The sequence below is a fragment of the Oncorhynchus masou genome, chromosome 1 (assembly GCF_036934945.1).
Source record: "Oncorhynchus masou masou isolate Uvic2021 chromosome 1, UVic_Omas_1.1, whole genome shotgun sequence".
NCBI lineage: Eukaryota > Metazoa > Chordata > Actinopteri > Salmoniformes > Salmonidae > Oncorhynchus > Oncorhynchus masou.
The window spans coordinates 72,978,817-72,994,746 of NC_088212.1; the positions used below are offsets into that span (position 1 = coordinate 72,978,817).

Consider the following 15,930-nt stretch of genomic DNA (forward strand, 5'->3'; position numbering starts at 1 on the left):
AACAAAGATCTATTTATATGTGCGTCTGTGTTGTGAATCACCATGTTGACAGTTTTATATAGGGACTGAACGTGAATAGACTTCAGGTTCATCTGCATCTATATAATACAGTTCTATTGCAGAATATTAATTTTCATAGTTCTATTACCCACATGCTCACACTGGCTGCCTTGTTATGGTCTCATGGCTCTAAATCAGTTACATATCCAAAATAGTTTTGTTGAAAGGTTCCGATAAGGCACTGTAGTATTATCAAATATTAGTAAACAACATCTCTCACTATCGCAGTAAAACCTCTATTAATTTCATAGCGTGTTTCCAATTCTGCATGCCTAATTGGTCTTGATCAGGGGCAGTCAGGCACAAACTAGGCCTAAATAATCATCTTTGCATTACAGCACTCACCCTTAATCATTGATGATCTAATAAGAAACGTATTAGACAGTTGTGCACCGCTTCCATTTAAGGTGTTTTATATCTGGCTACGGAGGGCAAGCCAGTGAATTCATCTTGGCTCACAGAGGAGGGGGAGCCCCAGTGTTGCCATGGAAACTGGCTGAGTAATTATATTTTCTCTTTGATAGCTGAGCTAGACAGACTGTGAGCAGTGTCTGAATATATGCGAGAGTGTTAACTCACTTCTCATATAAATACTTCTCTGATAAAAACATTACACTCCTGGACTTCTCCTTTCACCTCCAATTGGTTATTATCCCTTCTATGGTCTTTCACAATTATATTTCAGTGGCCATGAGCAGATTAATATATACATCTTGAGTAGCATTGGTCGATGCACTTGATCACAGTGGGCTTTGTGATTGTGTTGCTTTGTGGGTTTAGGAAGCTCTGTGCCAAAGCATTCCATGTTCTATCTGTGGGTTAACCTGGGCATCACATCTGAACAGGCAACAAGCTACAAAGAACAAAGAACAAAAGCTTGTTTTCATGTACTCTGCCATATCCTTAGTGGCGATTATGCAGTAAGCAACAAGGCCAAAGGGTGCAGATGAGAAAAATTAGGGGAATAATTCTGATGGACAAAATCCATAATATTCTAACATTTCTACTTTTCCTCCTTATGCAAGAATGCCTCATTCAAACAGTACAGTATTAGAAGGATGACATTTCATGTCTGTTTTAGAGAAGATAAAGTATGAATTCTGCTATCTGCTATCTGGTCTGCCCACGATTCCTCGCTGGGAGGGGCACCGGGGTATTTCTCCACTCTACTGATCTAACTTTCAGGGTTTTGTCAAGGCAAAGTTCCCTTCTGGGACTAGGCCAGTTGTATCCTGGAGATAAGAAGGGAGATTTTGTTTGTTCCACGTGCAGAAAGTCATCAACAGACGATGTGAGAATAGGGATTCAAAACAGCTTTCCAACTGGGCAAAAACTGGTTGACTCATTGTTTCCACGTCATTTCAACAAAAAAAATGTAATGTGATGACGCTGAATCAACGTGGAGAACTGATTGGATTGGAAAAAAGTCATCAACAAAAGGGAATTGAATCTTTTATTCACAGAATTTACCACAACCTAATTACAATTGTATGGTGTTTTGTTGATTTCACGTTTGAATTCACGTTAGTTGACAACTCAACCAAATGTAAATCAAAACTAGAATGGCTTCCCCCTAAACATTTAAAACATGCTAAATAAAATGTATTTAAAAATCCTCAAGTTAGCATTTGGTTACTTCAGCAAGGTAAACAAAAGCAAAGCATGGATTGGTCTTTCTTCCTACAGGGTAAGGAAACCAATGTAATTTCAGTGAGGTATCCTGTGTGTTGTCTTTCCCCTGAGAAAATTAACTTGGGGATGATGTCAGTAGTTAGGCTATTGGAGCCATGAGTCATGTATGTTTGAGTCAGTCAAAAGAAGCCAGTCTGATATGTCATGGTGCTATTTTTAGCTGGAGCTACAAGGATGATAAGAGTTTAGACATAATAGGTCACATCAGGCCATGGTAGCAACATAGTCACATTGTTGTGGTTCATTGTGTCTCGTACACTAACATCTTTCAACAATAGGATGTATGTTGCACAAGCCTCACATGCTGACCTTCTTGATGATCCATCTGCTGTGTGTAGACATATGGCCGGTTATCTTACCATGTTGGTCATGAGTGAATGAGAATGTGGTGAGTGTGTGGCCTACAGTGTTTCCCTGATAAACTAATCAGCTCTAGTTATGTGGGGGATGAATGGCACATAATGGGCCAATCATTTCCATTTAGTACTTATTGACCTACAGTATATACAGACATATTGTAATGCTTTAACTTTTAGTCTAGATATGCATCTAATTAAATAGGGTACAGCGTCACTGTGCAGCATCACAATGCCTATTATAAACTGTCTTTTTATCTATTATATATTGTCTTTCTATCTGTTATAAACTGTGAGAATCCCTGGCCTAACATGAGATGAGATTGACACACTTTTGTAGTTCATCAGAGAACAATTTCTCCTTCATCAATAAGCTTTCTCTGGTAGAGCCACCTGTGATATGATGATGATGCTCAGAGCCCTGGGTCTGGACACCAGCCTCTGCAACTGGATCCTGGACTTCCTGATGGGCAGACGACAGGCTGTGGGGATAGGCAACAACACCTCGTCCTCACTTACTCTTAACCCGGGGCCCCCCAGGGGTGTCCTCGGCCCTTTGCTGTACTCCCTGTTCACCAACGACTGTGTGGCTAAGCACGACACCAACTCCAACATCAAGTTTGCTGACGACACCACGGTCGTAGGCCTGATAACCAACAGTGATGAGTATGCCTATAGGGACGAGGTAAGTGAACTGGCATTGTGGTGCAAGGACAGCAACCTCTCCGTCAACGTCAGCAAAACAAAGGAGTTGATTGTTGACTTCAGGAAGGGAGGGAACATTCCCCGATCCACATCAACAGGACTGCAGTAGAGAGAGTCACTAGTTTTATGTCCCTCAGCATCCACATCACAGAGGACTTGACATGGACCAACGGGAATTTCTCCGGCCAGTCCCTTCAGGGGGAGGTGAAGACAGCCCAGCACATCACTGGAACTGTGCTGTCACCCTTCCAGGACATCTACTCAAAACGGTGCCTGAGGAAGGCCTGCAGCATCATCAAGGACCAAACACACCCCAGCCATCAGCTTCTTTACTATTGGGAAGACAGAATTAGAGCATAAGGTATGATACCTACAGTCTCAGAGACAGTTTCTATCTAAAAGCCATCAGACTTCTGAACATTTAAACTGGACTGACCACCTGCACTGACTCTCCTCACCTTCGCACACATGTACTCACTCACACACACACACACATAAATGCATGCTACACACACATCACAACTGCTGTTGATAAATTGTGCCTTCTTGTATTATACTTATGCTAAGCATTTTATTCTACTTAGTCATTTACTTTATGTTCATATTTTTACATTTCCTTATTGTTGTTGCATTGTTGAGAAGGAACCTGTAAACATTTTGTTGGACATGGTATGCCATGTGTATCCTGTAGAAACGACTAATAAAACTTGAAACATGAATAACAGTGGAAGCCCAGTAGCTCAGGCCTCGTATTACCATTTAAATCACTAACCAAATTGGCTTGGTCTGATGAAATACCTCATTTACCAGGCTGTCTAAAGGTTTATCTGGCTGAAACAATAAACAATCAGGAAGGCACTGTGACTGTCACTGGAAAGTAGACAGGTGCTGCCGGTGGGAACAGGTGACGCAGGTGCTGTTAGGTCCTCACCAGCATCAAGGTGACAGCTTCTTTATGCCACAAATAAACATTGAATAATGTATTCCTGTCCTCACACTGCCACTTACTGTGATTGAGCCAAACAGAGAATATATCAAACATATTTAACACATGGTCTTTTTGTTTGAGGCTAGTGTGTCTGTGTCTGGTGGGTGCTACTCTAGATACACAAATTCTGAATTAGAATATCTATAATATCATAAAAGCATCTATCAATGTCCAGCAGCACTTTGTTAAGCAGACTAACCCCTTTGTCCTGTGTCTCTCCTCTGAAGAAGATGGCCCTGCTGTGCTGACAGCATTCAGGATGAAACTATTAACAGGTACTGGCAGACGAAAGGCTTAATGTGACACCTGTCTGTCTATCCATCCTTTCATCCTAACCTCACCTCATAGTCAGTGGCTGTGTCTGTATGTACTGCTGTCAGTTACCCTGAGGCTTGTGCTGTTTGCTCGCTGCTCAGCCACCCTTCATGCCAGCGGCTGCAGAGCCAGGCTCCTCATAGCCCAAACCCAGCCCTATACTACTCTGCATCCTCTGGTCCTCTGTGAGTGAGTGCCAAGGCCCTGGGTTTACCAGTGGATCGCTCCATTTGATTTAGTACTGGAAGCAAGGAAATGACCTTTCAAATCCAATATGCTACATTTTATTGAATTTACCTGTACCATATTTGACATTTTAAAATATATTTTTGTTGTGTGATTTTGTTGGGATAATTTTATCTGAGCATCTCTCTGTGGGTTATTTGATATATCAGAAAGGGAAACATGAGCAGAAACCTGCTAGATCTCTCCCTTTATAAAGATCTAGGGCCAAGGCTTAAGGCCAACACCTAGCAGATGGTGAAAGAACACCTGCACTGAGTGCATACATCTTTATGAATTTATCCAGCACCTAAGAAATAATATGAACTGGGTTGTTTAAGCCTTGAAGGATGATTGGCTGAAAGCCGTGGTATATCAGACTGTATATGACCTCTCGGGGGTGTTGTATATGGCCAATATAACACAGCTAGGGGCTGTATCCAGGCACTCTGCGTTGCTTCATGCATAAGAACAGCCCACACCCCTTCGGACCTTATTGTTTAAATGGATGTGCAAGACAATGTGAGATATTCATCACTCCAGACTACCCACTGAAGGTACTTGTAGGTCAGCTACAATAGGATGAGATGTTCTCTAGGACTTCGATGGGGTTATCAATATCAGTTTAATTTAGCGTGTGCTGGAGACTACAGACGTGTTTACAGTAAGTTGGTGTTCTGCAGACAGTGGGTGTTATTTTGATGTACATCTTCACTAGTGGATCTCCTACTATCTGAATGTGGGTCTAGTTCCAAGAGGTGGTACACTACGTGACCAAAAGTATGTGGACACTTGCTCATCAAACATCTCACTCCAAAATCATGGGCATTAATATGGAGTCGGTCCCCACCTTTGGTGCTATAACAGCCTCCACTCTGCTGGGACGGCTTTCCATTAGATGTTGGATCATTGCTGGGGGTACTTTCTTCCATTCAGCCACAAGAGGATTATTGAGGTCGGGGGCTGATGTTGGGCGATTAGGTCTGGCTCGCAATCGGCTTTCCAATGCATCCCAAAGGTGTTCGATGGGGTTGAGGTCAGAGCTCTGTGCAGGCCAGAGAAGTTCTTCCACACATCTCGACAAACCATTTCTGTATGGACCTCGCTCTGTGCACAGGGGCATTGTCATGCTGAAACAGGCAAGGGCCTTCCTCAAATGGCTGCCACAAAGTTGGAAGTACAGAATTGTCTAGAATGTCATTGTATGAGCATTTAAGATTTCCCTTCACCGGAACTAAGGGGCTTAGCCTGAACCATGAAAAACAGCTCCAAACCATTATTCCTCCTCCACCAAACTTTACAGTTTGCACTATGCATTGAGGCAGGTAAAGTTCTCCTAGCATCCGCAAAACCCAGATTCGTCTGTCGGACTGCCAGATGGTGAAGCATGATTCATCCTTCCAGAGAACGTATTTCCACTACTCCAGAGTCCATTGGTGGCAAGCTTTACATCACTCCAGCCAACGCTTGGCATTGCGCATGGTGATCTTAGGCTTGTGTGTGGCTGCTTGACCATGGAAACCCATTTCATGAAGCTCCCAACAAACAGTTATTGTGCTGACATTGCTTCCAGAGGCAGTTTGGAACTCGGTAGTGAGTGTTGCCACCGAGAACAGACCATTTTTACACGCTTCAGCAGTCGACGGTCCCGTCCTTTGAGCTTGTGTGGCCTACCACTTCGTGGCTGAGCAGTTGTTGCTCCTAGACGTTTTCACTTCACAGCACTTACAGTTGACCGGGGAAGCTTGAGCAGAGCAGAAATTTTAAAAGGTGGCCTCCTATGACAGTGCCACTTTGAAAGTCACTGAGCTCTTCAGTAAGGCCGTTCTACTGCCAATGTTTGTCTATGGAGATTGTATGGCTGTGTGCTCGATTTTATACACTTATACAACGGGTGTGGCTGAAATAGCCGAATCCACTCATTTGAAGGGGTGTTCACATACTTTTAAATATATGGGATATATACAAACAATAGTGTATTTATGTGTTTAACCATACTGTATTTGAGGATATGTGTCTCCCATTGTATTCATTTTTGAAAACATTGAAAAATGTGTGTTGCTTGGGTGCTGAGGTGTATGTGAACGTATGTATACTATGCGTATACTATACTGTGTGTTTCTGCATGTGTGTGGATGTGCTGCTATCTATAAATGTCTAATAAAAGTGGCCTTGTCCCTGTTTGGTAACACACTCCCTCTCTCTCTGTGTTTGCTCAGCTCTGGACTGATAATAACTGTTAGCAGTACAATCATCACAGCTTGGCACATCCCTCTGCTAGTTTGTCCTTCATAGGGGTTAGGGATGCTTGTGCTCAGACTCATCTGGCTGACAGTCTCAACATCATTCCTACCTCATGAGTTGTCTCTTTAATTTACCTCTCAGCAGTACAGAGCGGCTCCCTCGAGCCTCTCATTGGCTTGCAAGGCACTCAGTCAAACCTCTGGTTCTTTAAAAAATATCCTACTCATCCAATGAAAGAAAGGCTCAGGGCAGAAGGAATCCTTCCTGTGGTAAGCTAGATTGTGTTACGTCTGAGGGAACTACAGGGCCTCTGACTGGGCTGCTGCCCCTCCCCCATCCCTCCGTGTACGTAGAGGCCTAACCTCCCCACAGGAAGTGCTTGTTTCCCAGCATTCAGAAATAACCAGGCGGCAGGCAGCGCTGCAACATGAGCACATTCTCTCCTAGCGGTTTCTGCCAGGCTGGGGGAGTGCTCTGCTCTGCTGCTGGAATGCTGTGTGTCTCTGTCTGTGTGTCTCCAGATGGAAAGTGTGCTTTTGTGAAAGTTTGTCTTTTATAGGTATATGTGTTTAGTTCTTTCCCCTGGTTTTATCTCTGAGAGCTCTTGAGAGAGTGAGTGTCTTCATGTCTATTTCACCATGCTGTTGCCCTGAGGGCAGTCCATGTCAACACAGTGTTGTGTTGGGCTGTTGCATAGTAGGAGGTAGACCGACTCGATCATCTGCAAAATCATTGGAAAATCTGTAGAAAAGGAATGTTGGTGGAAACGGAGGGATGGGTCATGGGATTTCATGGGCTTTAAGTAGTGTATCTGATGATTTTAGTTAAATAACAGCTTTTATTTTTCTAGGATTACTTTAGCCAATTGACTGTATGTAGTGAAGGTATCATACATGACCACAGGGAACAAGTTTGACATTTCCATATCAAGTGTATGTTGTATCTCATATGACCTATTAGGCTAGTTGGTGTGATGAGGCTGGAATAATTACGTAAAATATAGAGACAAATAACCCATTGTTTTCGCTCAAGTAAATGAGTGGTTACACATTTCTGTACACATATCACTGTCATTTGTACATTGTAAATCGTTTTCTGTTAAAGGGGCAATCCTTAGACCTATACCTCAGTGCAACATACATTTTTTTATTTACATTTGTTTGAGTTGTCAACTAACGTGAATTCACCATGACATTGGATTTAGGTTAAAAGTTGGGTGAAATAGAGATGAAATTCCCTGATGTTGATGACTTTTTACAAATCCAATCAGTTTTCCACAATGATTCAATGTCATCACATTTTATATTTTTGAAATTATGTGGAAACAACAATGATTCAACCAGTTTTTCCCCCAGTGGGATAGATGCAAGGACTGACCTTCCAAGATATCAACAATATTGTTTTAACCATGTTTTGAGGCTATACTGTGTTTGTTTACATTTACAATATTTACCAACATTTGATTAAACTAGTTTATATTTTGTGTTCTGATGGGGTGTGACAGTTAAACTAAGCTCATGAGGCATGTATAAGTTATATTATTCAAGAATCAATGGACTCATATGCAGTATATCATTATACTATATATCCTAAGTCCAAAAATGTATGTAGCAACTGCAGATTGCGCTTTATGGGAACTAATCTCTGCTCGTGTTTCTTTTCTCTACACAGAGGAATGTAATGGCCACAGTCTTAATAACTTTGTAGAGGACGGATTTACACAGCTACCTGGACACACAGAGGTGAGTCCCATGACCCCATGTTGACCTGCCTCTCCTTTCCCTCTACATTAACATGTCCCTGCCCGAGATGACTTCCCAAGCTCTCTGTGCTGTGATGCAGCAGTGTTCTGACATGCAACGGGCAAATGAATTGAACGCTGCAACAAACAAAAAACACATCAAATTATTTACATGATAAAGGTTAACAACATGTTGAAGCTATACTGGATTAGTAGATCCATTTTTTTGCACTTATGTGCGTATTTGGCTGTAAGAAATGTATGATTATGTGTTTTGTTTTTAGTCTTCCTCCACATGCTTGATTGATCCTCATCCGTGATCAATATTCTTGATCAATAGTGAGTGTGTATTGAAAATAGGTTGTTTTGCATGCCTTTGTGTACCTTGCCTAAGTTGGAAACAACTGACCTCTTTCTACTACCGTTCTCATTGTTCAGTCGCAAGACCTCAGTGTCTCTCAGAGAGCTCTTCTCTTTATCAGATCAGCTCTCCCCAGGCAATGAGCACAAACTAAAATACTGCCTACAGAGAGAATATTACTGTCTGTTATGTGTCTGTGTCCGTGTTCTCTATCCAGCATTAATCTGTTGTTCAAGAACGAGGGAACTTGAACACTTTCTCTCTCACTCATATTCAAGCGTGCTTTGACACATGAAGGTGGAAGGCCATACATTTCAAATTGTTCTAATATGCTTTTCACAACCTAATTCTGTTGATGATCTTTGGAGTTATATGCTGTATCCACACCCTGTTTCCTTCCTCCCTATTTGTGGGTGTGGGGGCTGATAAACAAAAAGGGGAGGGGCTCTGTTTCTCTTCCTGTCCTCCAGAGCCAGGATACCGCTGTATTATAGGGACCCGCCTCTGTTTCTCTTCCCGTCCTCCAGAGCCAGGATACCTCTGTATTATAGGGACCCGCCTCTGTTTCTCTTCCTGTCCTCCAGAGCCAGGATACCTCTGTATTATAGGGACCCGCCTCTGTTTCTCTTCCTGTCCTCCAGAGCCAGGATACCTCTGTATTATAGGGACCCGCCTCTGTTTCTCTTCCCGTCCTCCAGAGCCAGGATACCTCTGTATTATAGGGACCCGCCTCTGTTTCTCTTCCCGTCCTCCAGAGCCAGGATACCTCTGTATTATAGGGACCCGCCTCTGTTTCTCTTCCTGTCCTCCAGAGCCAGGATACCGCTGTATTATAGGGACCCGCCTCTGTTTCTCTTCCCGTCCTCCAGAACCAGGATACCTCTGTATTATAGGGACCCGCCTCTGTTTCTCTTCCCGTCCTCCAGAACCAGGATACCTCTGTATTATAGGGACCCTCCTCTGTTTCTCTTCCTGTCCTCCAGAGCCAGGATACCTCTGTATTATAGGGACCCGCCTCTGTTTCTCTTCCCGTCCTCCAGAGCCAGGATACCTCTGTATTATAGGGACCCGCCTCTGTTTCTCTTCCCGTCCTCCAGAGCCAGGATACCTCTGTATTATAGGGACCCGCCTCTGTTTCTCTTCCTGTCCTCCAGAGCCAGGATACCGCTGTATTATAGGGACCCGCCTCTGTTTCTCTTCCCGTCCTCCAGAGCCAGGATACCTCTGTATTATAGGGACCCGCCTCTGTTTCTCTTCCTGTCCTCCAGAGCCAGGATACCGCTGTATTATAGGGACCCGCCTCTGTTTCTCTTCCCATCCTCCAGAGCCAGGATACCTCTGTATTATAGGGACCCGCCTCTGTTTCTCTTCCCGTCCTCCAGAGCCAGGATACCTCTGTATTATAGGGACCCTCCTCTGTTTCTCTTCCCGTCCTCCAGAGCCAGGATACCTCTGTATTATAGGGACCCGCCTCTGTTTCTCTTCCCGTCCTCCAGAGCCAGGATACCTCTGTATTATAGGGACCCGCCTCTGTTTCTCTTCCCCCGTCCTCCAGAGCCAGGATACCTCTGTATTATAGGGACCCTCCTCTGTTTCTCTTCCCGTCCTCCAGAGCCAGGATACCTCTGTATTATAGGGACCCGCCTCTGTTTCTCTTCCCCCGTCCTACAGAGCCAGGATACCTCTGTATTATAGGGACCCGCCTCTGTTTCTCTTCCCGTCCTCCAGAGCCAGGATACCTCTGTATTATAGGGACCCGCCTCTGTTTCTCTTCCTGTCCTCCAGAGCCAGGATACCTCTGTATTATAGGGACCCGCCTCTGTTTCTCTTCCCCGTCCTCCAGAGCCAGGATACCTCTGTATTATAGGGACCCGCCTCTGTTTCTCTTCCCCGTCCTCCAGAGCCAGGATACCTCTGTATTATAGGGACCCGCCTCTGTTTCTCTTCCCGTCCTCCAGAGCCAGGATACCGCTGTATTATAGGGACCCGCCTCTGTTTCTCTTCCCGTCCTCCAGAGCCAGGATACCTCTGTATTATAGGGACCCGCCTCTGTTTCTCTTCCCATCCTCCAGAGCCAGGATACCGCTGTATTATAGGGACCCTCCTCTGTTTCTCTTCCTGTCCTCCAGAGCCAGGATACCTCTGTATTATAGGGACCCGCCTCTGTTTCTCTTCCCGTCCTACAGAGCCAGGATACCTCTGTATTATAGGGACCCGCCTCTGTTTCTCTTCCCGTCCTCCAGAGCCAGGATACCTCTGTATTATAGGGACCCGCCTCTGTTTCTCTTCCTGTCCTCCAGAGCCAGGATACCTCTGTATTATAGGGACCCGCCTCTGTTTCTCTTCCCGTCCTCCAGAGCCAGGATACCTCTGTATTATAGGGACCCGCCTCTGTTTCTCTTCCCGTCCTCCAGAGCCAGGATACCTCTGTATTATAGGGACCCGCCTCTGTTTCTCTTCCTGTCCTCCAGAGCCAGGATACCTCTGTATTATAGGGACCCGCCTCTGTTTCTCTTCCCGTCCTCCAGAGCCAGGATACCTCTGTATTATAGGGACCCGCCTCTGTTTCTCTTCCTGTCCTCCAGAGCCAGGATACCTCTGTATTATAGGGACCCGCCTCTGTTTCTCTTCCCGTCCTCCAGAGCCAGGATACCTCTGTATTATAGGGACCCGCCTCTGTTTCTCTTCCCGTCCTCCAGAGCCAGGATACCTCTGTATTATAGGGACCCGCCTCTGTTTCTCTTCCTGTCCTCCAGAGCCAGGATACCTCTGTATTATAGGAACCCACCTCTGTTTTGTCGCACACTAAGCCAATTGGACTGAATCACTTTTCCTCCTAGTCACACAGTGAAACAGACCCCACACAGGCAATCCTTCTTCACAATTGAGTTTCAAAAGATGATGTAAGGCCTGGAATTGGTGAACATAATCTTAGCCGATTGGACCAAGAAAAGCCCTTTTCCTCCACTCCAGGTCCAAGGCTGTGTCTAAGGTTTTTTCCCCTCTGTCGTCCTGACTGCAGAGCATAGCACTGTAAATACTTCGCTGTACCCCTCAGGTGGAATAAAACCAGGAGTAAACAAACCTAGTTGAGCAACAGCCTTTTAACCCACTGCATATACAATCTCCTGAATTTAACAAACATTTTACTTTTTGACAAGGGTGCTTTCTCCTGCACATGCTTAATATGCTTATAAATAAACTGACGTGTGGAGTGTTGAACTGAGAAACTGGACCCTGGCAAACTGGAGTGTGGAGCATTGTGATTGAAGAGTATTGTCTGTGCCAGGTTTGGGGCTTGAATCAAGAAGTGGCTGTGTACTGGTCTGGGATGATCTGAGAATATCAAGACTTGGTTTAACGTTATTATAAAAACCAAAAAGTTTATTTCAGGCACTAGTGCAGTATGTACCACTTTGCTTGCCATAGTTGAGGGCTACGTTTAGCATAATGATAGGCATGCCTTCACTGGAAAATGTCCAGGATCCACTGCCTCCTAACTCCTATTCAAGTTACATAAGACAAACCACACAAAAGAAAGTCCACACTCATTACAAAATAAATGTGTTTATTTCATTTTGGGCGTGTCCTAAACGATATACTAAACTACGACCATGTACTTTTAATGTGCTTTTAACATGCATCGTCACATTCAGTAAACAGATGTTCTCTGTTCATAGGAGGAGGAGAGAAATAGTTTGTGTGGGTTAGTGTTCTGACACTCTTCTCTGTCTGCCCTCCAGACTGACAGACTACAGCAGAACAAAGACACCGTGTTCTTCAGGGACGGGGTTCGCAGGATTGACTTCATACTGTCGTACCTAGATGACAAGGATGGAGAGAAGAAGCAGGTGGGCAGCATAGCGCACCATCATCAACACAGAGAGCATTGTGTGGTTACAGAGAGACACATGGCAGTTTATCAACATGGACATGGCAGCACAGAGCATTAACCTTGGAGTGGTCAGGTTTGCTTTGAGCCTGAACGACTTCAATAAGAACACAGCTATTTTAGTTTTCTGTTGCAATACCTTTTGTCACAGTAAAGACGGTATCTGGGGTCAACTGATCACGTGACCATGACTCATAATCAGCCTGAATCAGGGCGGTAAGAGGAGAAGGTGGCTGACAAGTTCCCAGTGGTTGAAACTTTGTTGTTGGGGTAATTGCATCACCTCTTTCATGACCGAGAAGCAAAGATTTCATGCCACAGACAGACCATAGACAGACCAAATGTCATTATTACAAGGCCCTCTAGCTTCTGATTTTTGGACTTTGGACTTTGAGAATGCTGTGACTGGTGCCAGGCAGTCTTTCAACAGAGCTTCTACAAGAACAAAATGGATCCTCCCAAGGAAAGATTATGAGAATGAATGGGGAAGTTTGAATACAAGGAAGGATAAAGTGATAGCAGAGATGATAGAGGGGGAGATACAAGGATAAATGCTTTTCTGCCTTGATCCTTGCTATTGCGTAAAGTGCATGTGTGTCTGTCTCTGTATTTGTACAGGAGAGGAGGAGGGAGTTTGAGGCCAACCTTAAGAAGGCTGGACTGGAGCTTGAGACTGAGGACAAATCGGTGAGTTACCCATCCGTGGCACGCTGTCGTCCTCTAGTGGTCATCATGCAGCAGCACATCACATTACTGCAAAGTGGGGAATATCTCAGCAGAGCATTCTTAAAGGGGAATTTCACTCCACAGTCTTCTTTCCTCAGTGGTAGAAGGGTTTTAACATATACTGAGTGTACAAAACTTTAGGAACACCTGCTCTTTCCACAACATAGACTGACCAGGTGAATCCAGGTGAAAGCTTACCTTATATGATTCCTTCAACCAGTGTAGATGGAGGCGACAGGTTAAAGAACGATATTTAAGCCTTGAGACAATTGAGACATGGATTGTGTATATGCGCCATTCAGAGGGTGAACAGGCAAGACAAAAGATTTAAGTGCCTTTGCGCCTGGCATGTACTACCATGCCCTGTTCACAGGTTGGTGTGTGTCAAGAACTGCAACGCATCTGGGTTTTTCACGCTCAACAGTTTCAAACCAAATTTTATTTGTCACATACACATGGTTAGCAGATGTTAATGCGAGTGTAGAGAAATGCTTGTGCTTCTAGTTCCGACAATGCAGTAATAACCAACGAGTAATCTGACCTAACAATTCCAAAACTACTACCTTATACACACAAGTGTAAAGGGATAAAGAATATGTACATAAAGATATGAATGAGTGATGGTACAGAACGGCATAGGCAAGATGCAGTAGATGGTATCGAGTACAGTATATACATATGAGATGAGTAATGTAGGGTATGTAAACAAAGTGGCTAGTGATACATGTATTACATAAAGATGCAGTAGAGTACAGTATATACATATTCATATTTTATTTTACCTTTATTTTACTAGGCAAGTCAGTTAAGAACAAATTCTTATTTTCAATGACGGCCTAGGAACAGTGGGTTAACTGCCTGTTCAGGGGCAGAACGACAGATTTGTACCTTGTCAGCTCGGGGATTCGAACTTGCAACCTTTCGGTTACTAGTCCAACGCTCTAACACTAGGCTACTCTGCCACCTCATGAGCTGAGTAATGTAGGGTATGTAAACATTATATTAAGTAGCATTGTTTAAAGTGGCTAGTGATATATTTTTACATCAATGTCCATTATTAAAGTGGCTGGAGTTGAGTCAGTGTGTTGGCAGCAGCCACTCAATGTTAGTGGTGGCTGTTTAACAGTCTGATCGTTTCCTGTGTGTATCAAGAATGTTCCATCACCCGAAGGACATCCAGCCAACTTGACACAACTGTGGGAAGCATTTGGGTCACCTTGTTGTCCATGCCCCGATGAATTGAGGCTGTTCTGAAATTAACTCAATATTAGGAAGCTGTTCCTAATATTTTGTACAGAGTGTTTGTTTCTATGTTTTCTTTACAAACTTTTAGGTGAAAATGTGTACTATATTCAAACTGTTTTTTTTTTACAAAAATATCATAAATGTACTCAATATTTTAAATGATTCCTCTGTTTTGTGCTTAAATTGTATGGTCAGTCAAATTGCCTCGCTCTGTCCTCTCTCAACTCCTTCCTCTTAGGACTCGGATGATCTGAAAACATACTTCCTGAAGATCCACGCCCCGTGGGAGGTGTTGGCCACCTACGCTGACGTGCTGAAGATCAAGGTTCCCTTTAAGGAAAGCGACATCCCCCACGGACAGGACGTTCCCCTGGAGTGGCTCTCCCGACCGTTCCGCCTGCCAGGGAAGGTGATGCGCCCCCAGCCTGACTACTTCACCTCTCCATTTGATAAGGACAAGATAGACTTCTTCCTCATCAAAAACCAAGACACCTTCTTCCCCCCCTCCACACGCAACAGAATAGTGAGTACAGAATCTTAACACAGAATCCAGAGAGACACGCGCGCACACACACACAGAGATCTGATGTCCCTTCCTGTCAGGTGTACTACATCCTGTCTCGCTGTCCGTACCATAAAGAGGACCGCAAGGAGACAGACAAGAAAGGTATCAAGCGGTTGCTGAACAACGGAACCTACACCTCAGCCTTCCCACTTCATGATGTAAGTAAGAATCATGTGACGCCCCACCTACATCACATCAACATAGTCACAGTAGATTTCATGTGAAGATGTCAGATTTATTTCTAAACTAGAGCTTATTATTCTCCTGTCCTCTATGCTGTCAGTGTCGATACTGGGAGAGGAACACAAATGAGCAGTGTGAGAGCGAACGCTACCACCTCTATAAGAATTGGGCTCGATTCCTCTGTTTCTACAAGGAGCAGCCCCTCAACCTCATCAGGTAAGATAAAATCGGCTGGACATCGGTTACATTTCCCCCATGCATGGACACAAAGATCTATGTCTATAACGGGGGGGGGGGCGAACTCAGTCCGGCTTTAAACTTACACTTGAAAGTTGTAATAGTAGAATGCACAAGGTGCAATTTCGAAATTGGGTAGTGCATCATCAGTTCCTCTTGTCATGTCAGTCATTGTATATCTTAGAGAGATATTTATAACATGTCAGAATTTTAAGCTAACGTTTTTTTACTTAGGTTTTTTTAGACCATAGATATTGTTGTAACAATTTGTCACTCAAATGTCACATGAATACACATTAGACATGACAAAATGTCTAGAATTGCATGAAAATGTGCTTTAAACCTGCAACATTCTCTCCACCAACAAGAGCGGTGTGAACAGTTTGTGTCATCAACAG

At 44.0% G+C, this 15,930-nt stretch overlaps 2 protein-coding genes across 3 annotated transcripts in view; one reads left to right on the plus strand and one right to left on the minus strand.

The window, feature by feature from the left end:
- Window positions 1-426, minus strand: part of LOC135550202 (U5 small nuclear ribonucleoprotein TSSC4-like) — a 10,194-nt gene extending 9,768 nt beyond the window's left edge. The window contains exon 1 of the mRNA XM_064980823.1: window positions 406-426. The gene's annotated coding sequence lies outside the window, so the exon portion shown is untranslated. The remainder of the gene's footprint in view (window positions 1-405) is intronic.
- LOC135550171 (anoctamin-5-like) overlaps window positions 1-15,930 on the plus strand; it is a 28,985-nt gene that overhangs the window by 2,994 nt on the left and 10,061 nt on the right. Inside the window, exons 2-8 of one of the 2 annotated variants that reach the window (XM_064980735.1) lie at window positions 4,029-4,076; window positions 8,254-8,324; window positions 12,428-12,535; window positions 13,195-13,263; window positions 14,786-15,070; window positions 15,151-15,270; window positions 15,396-15,511. In XM_064980735.1, coding sequence (XP_064836807.1) covers window positions 4,029-4,076; window positions 8,254-8,324; window positions 12,428-12,535; window positions 13,195-13,263; window positions 14,786-15,070; window positions 15,151-15,270; window positions 15,396-15,511 — 817 coding nt within the window. The remainder of the gene's footprint in view (window positions 1-4,028; window positions 4,077-8,253; window positions 8,325-12,427; window positions 12,536-13,194; window positions 13,264-14,785; window positions 15,071-15,150; window positions 15,271-15,395; window positions 15,512-15,930) is intronic. The other variant, XM_064980744.1, reaches the window with a different exon arrangement.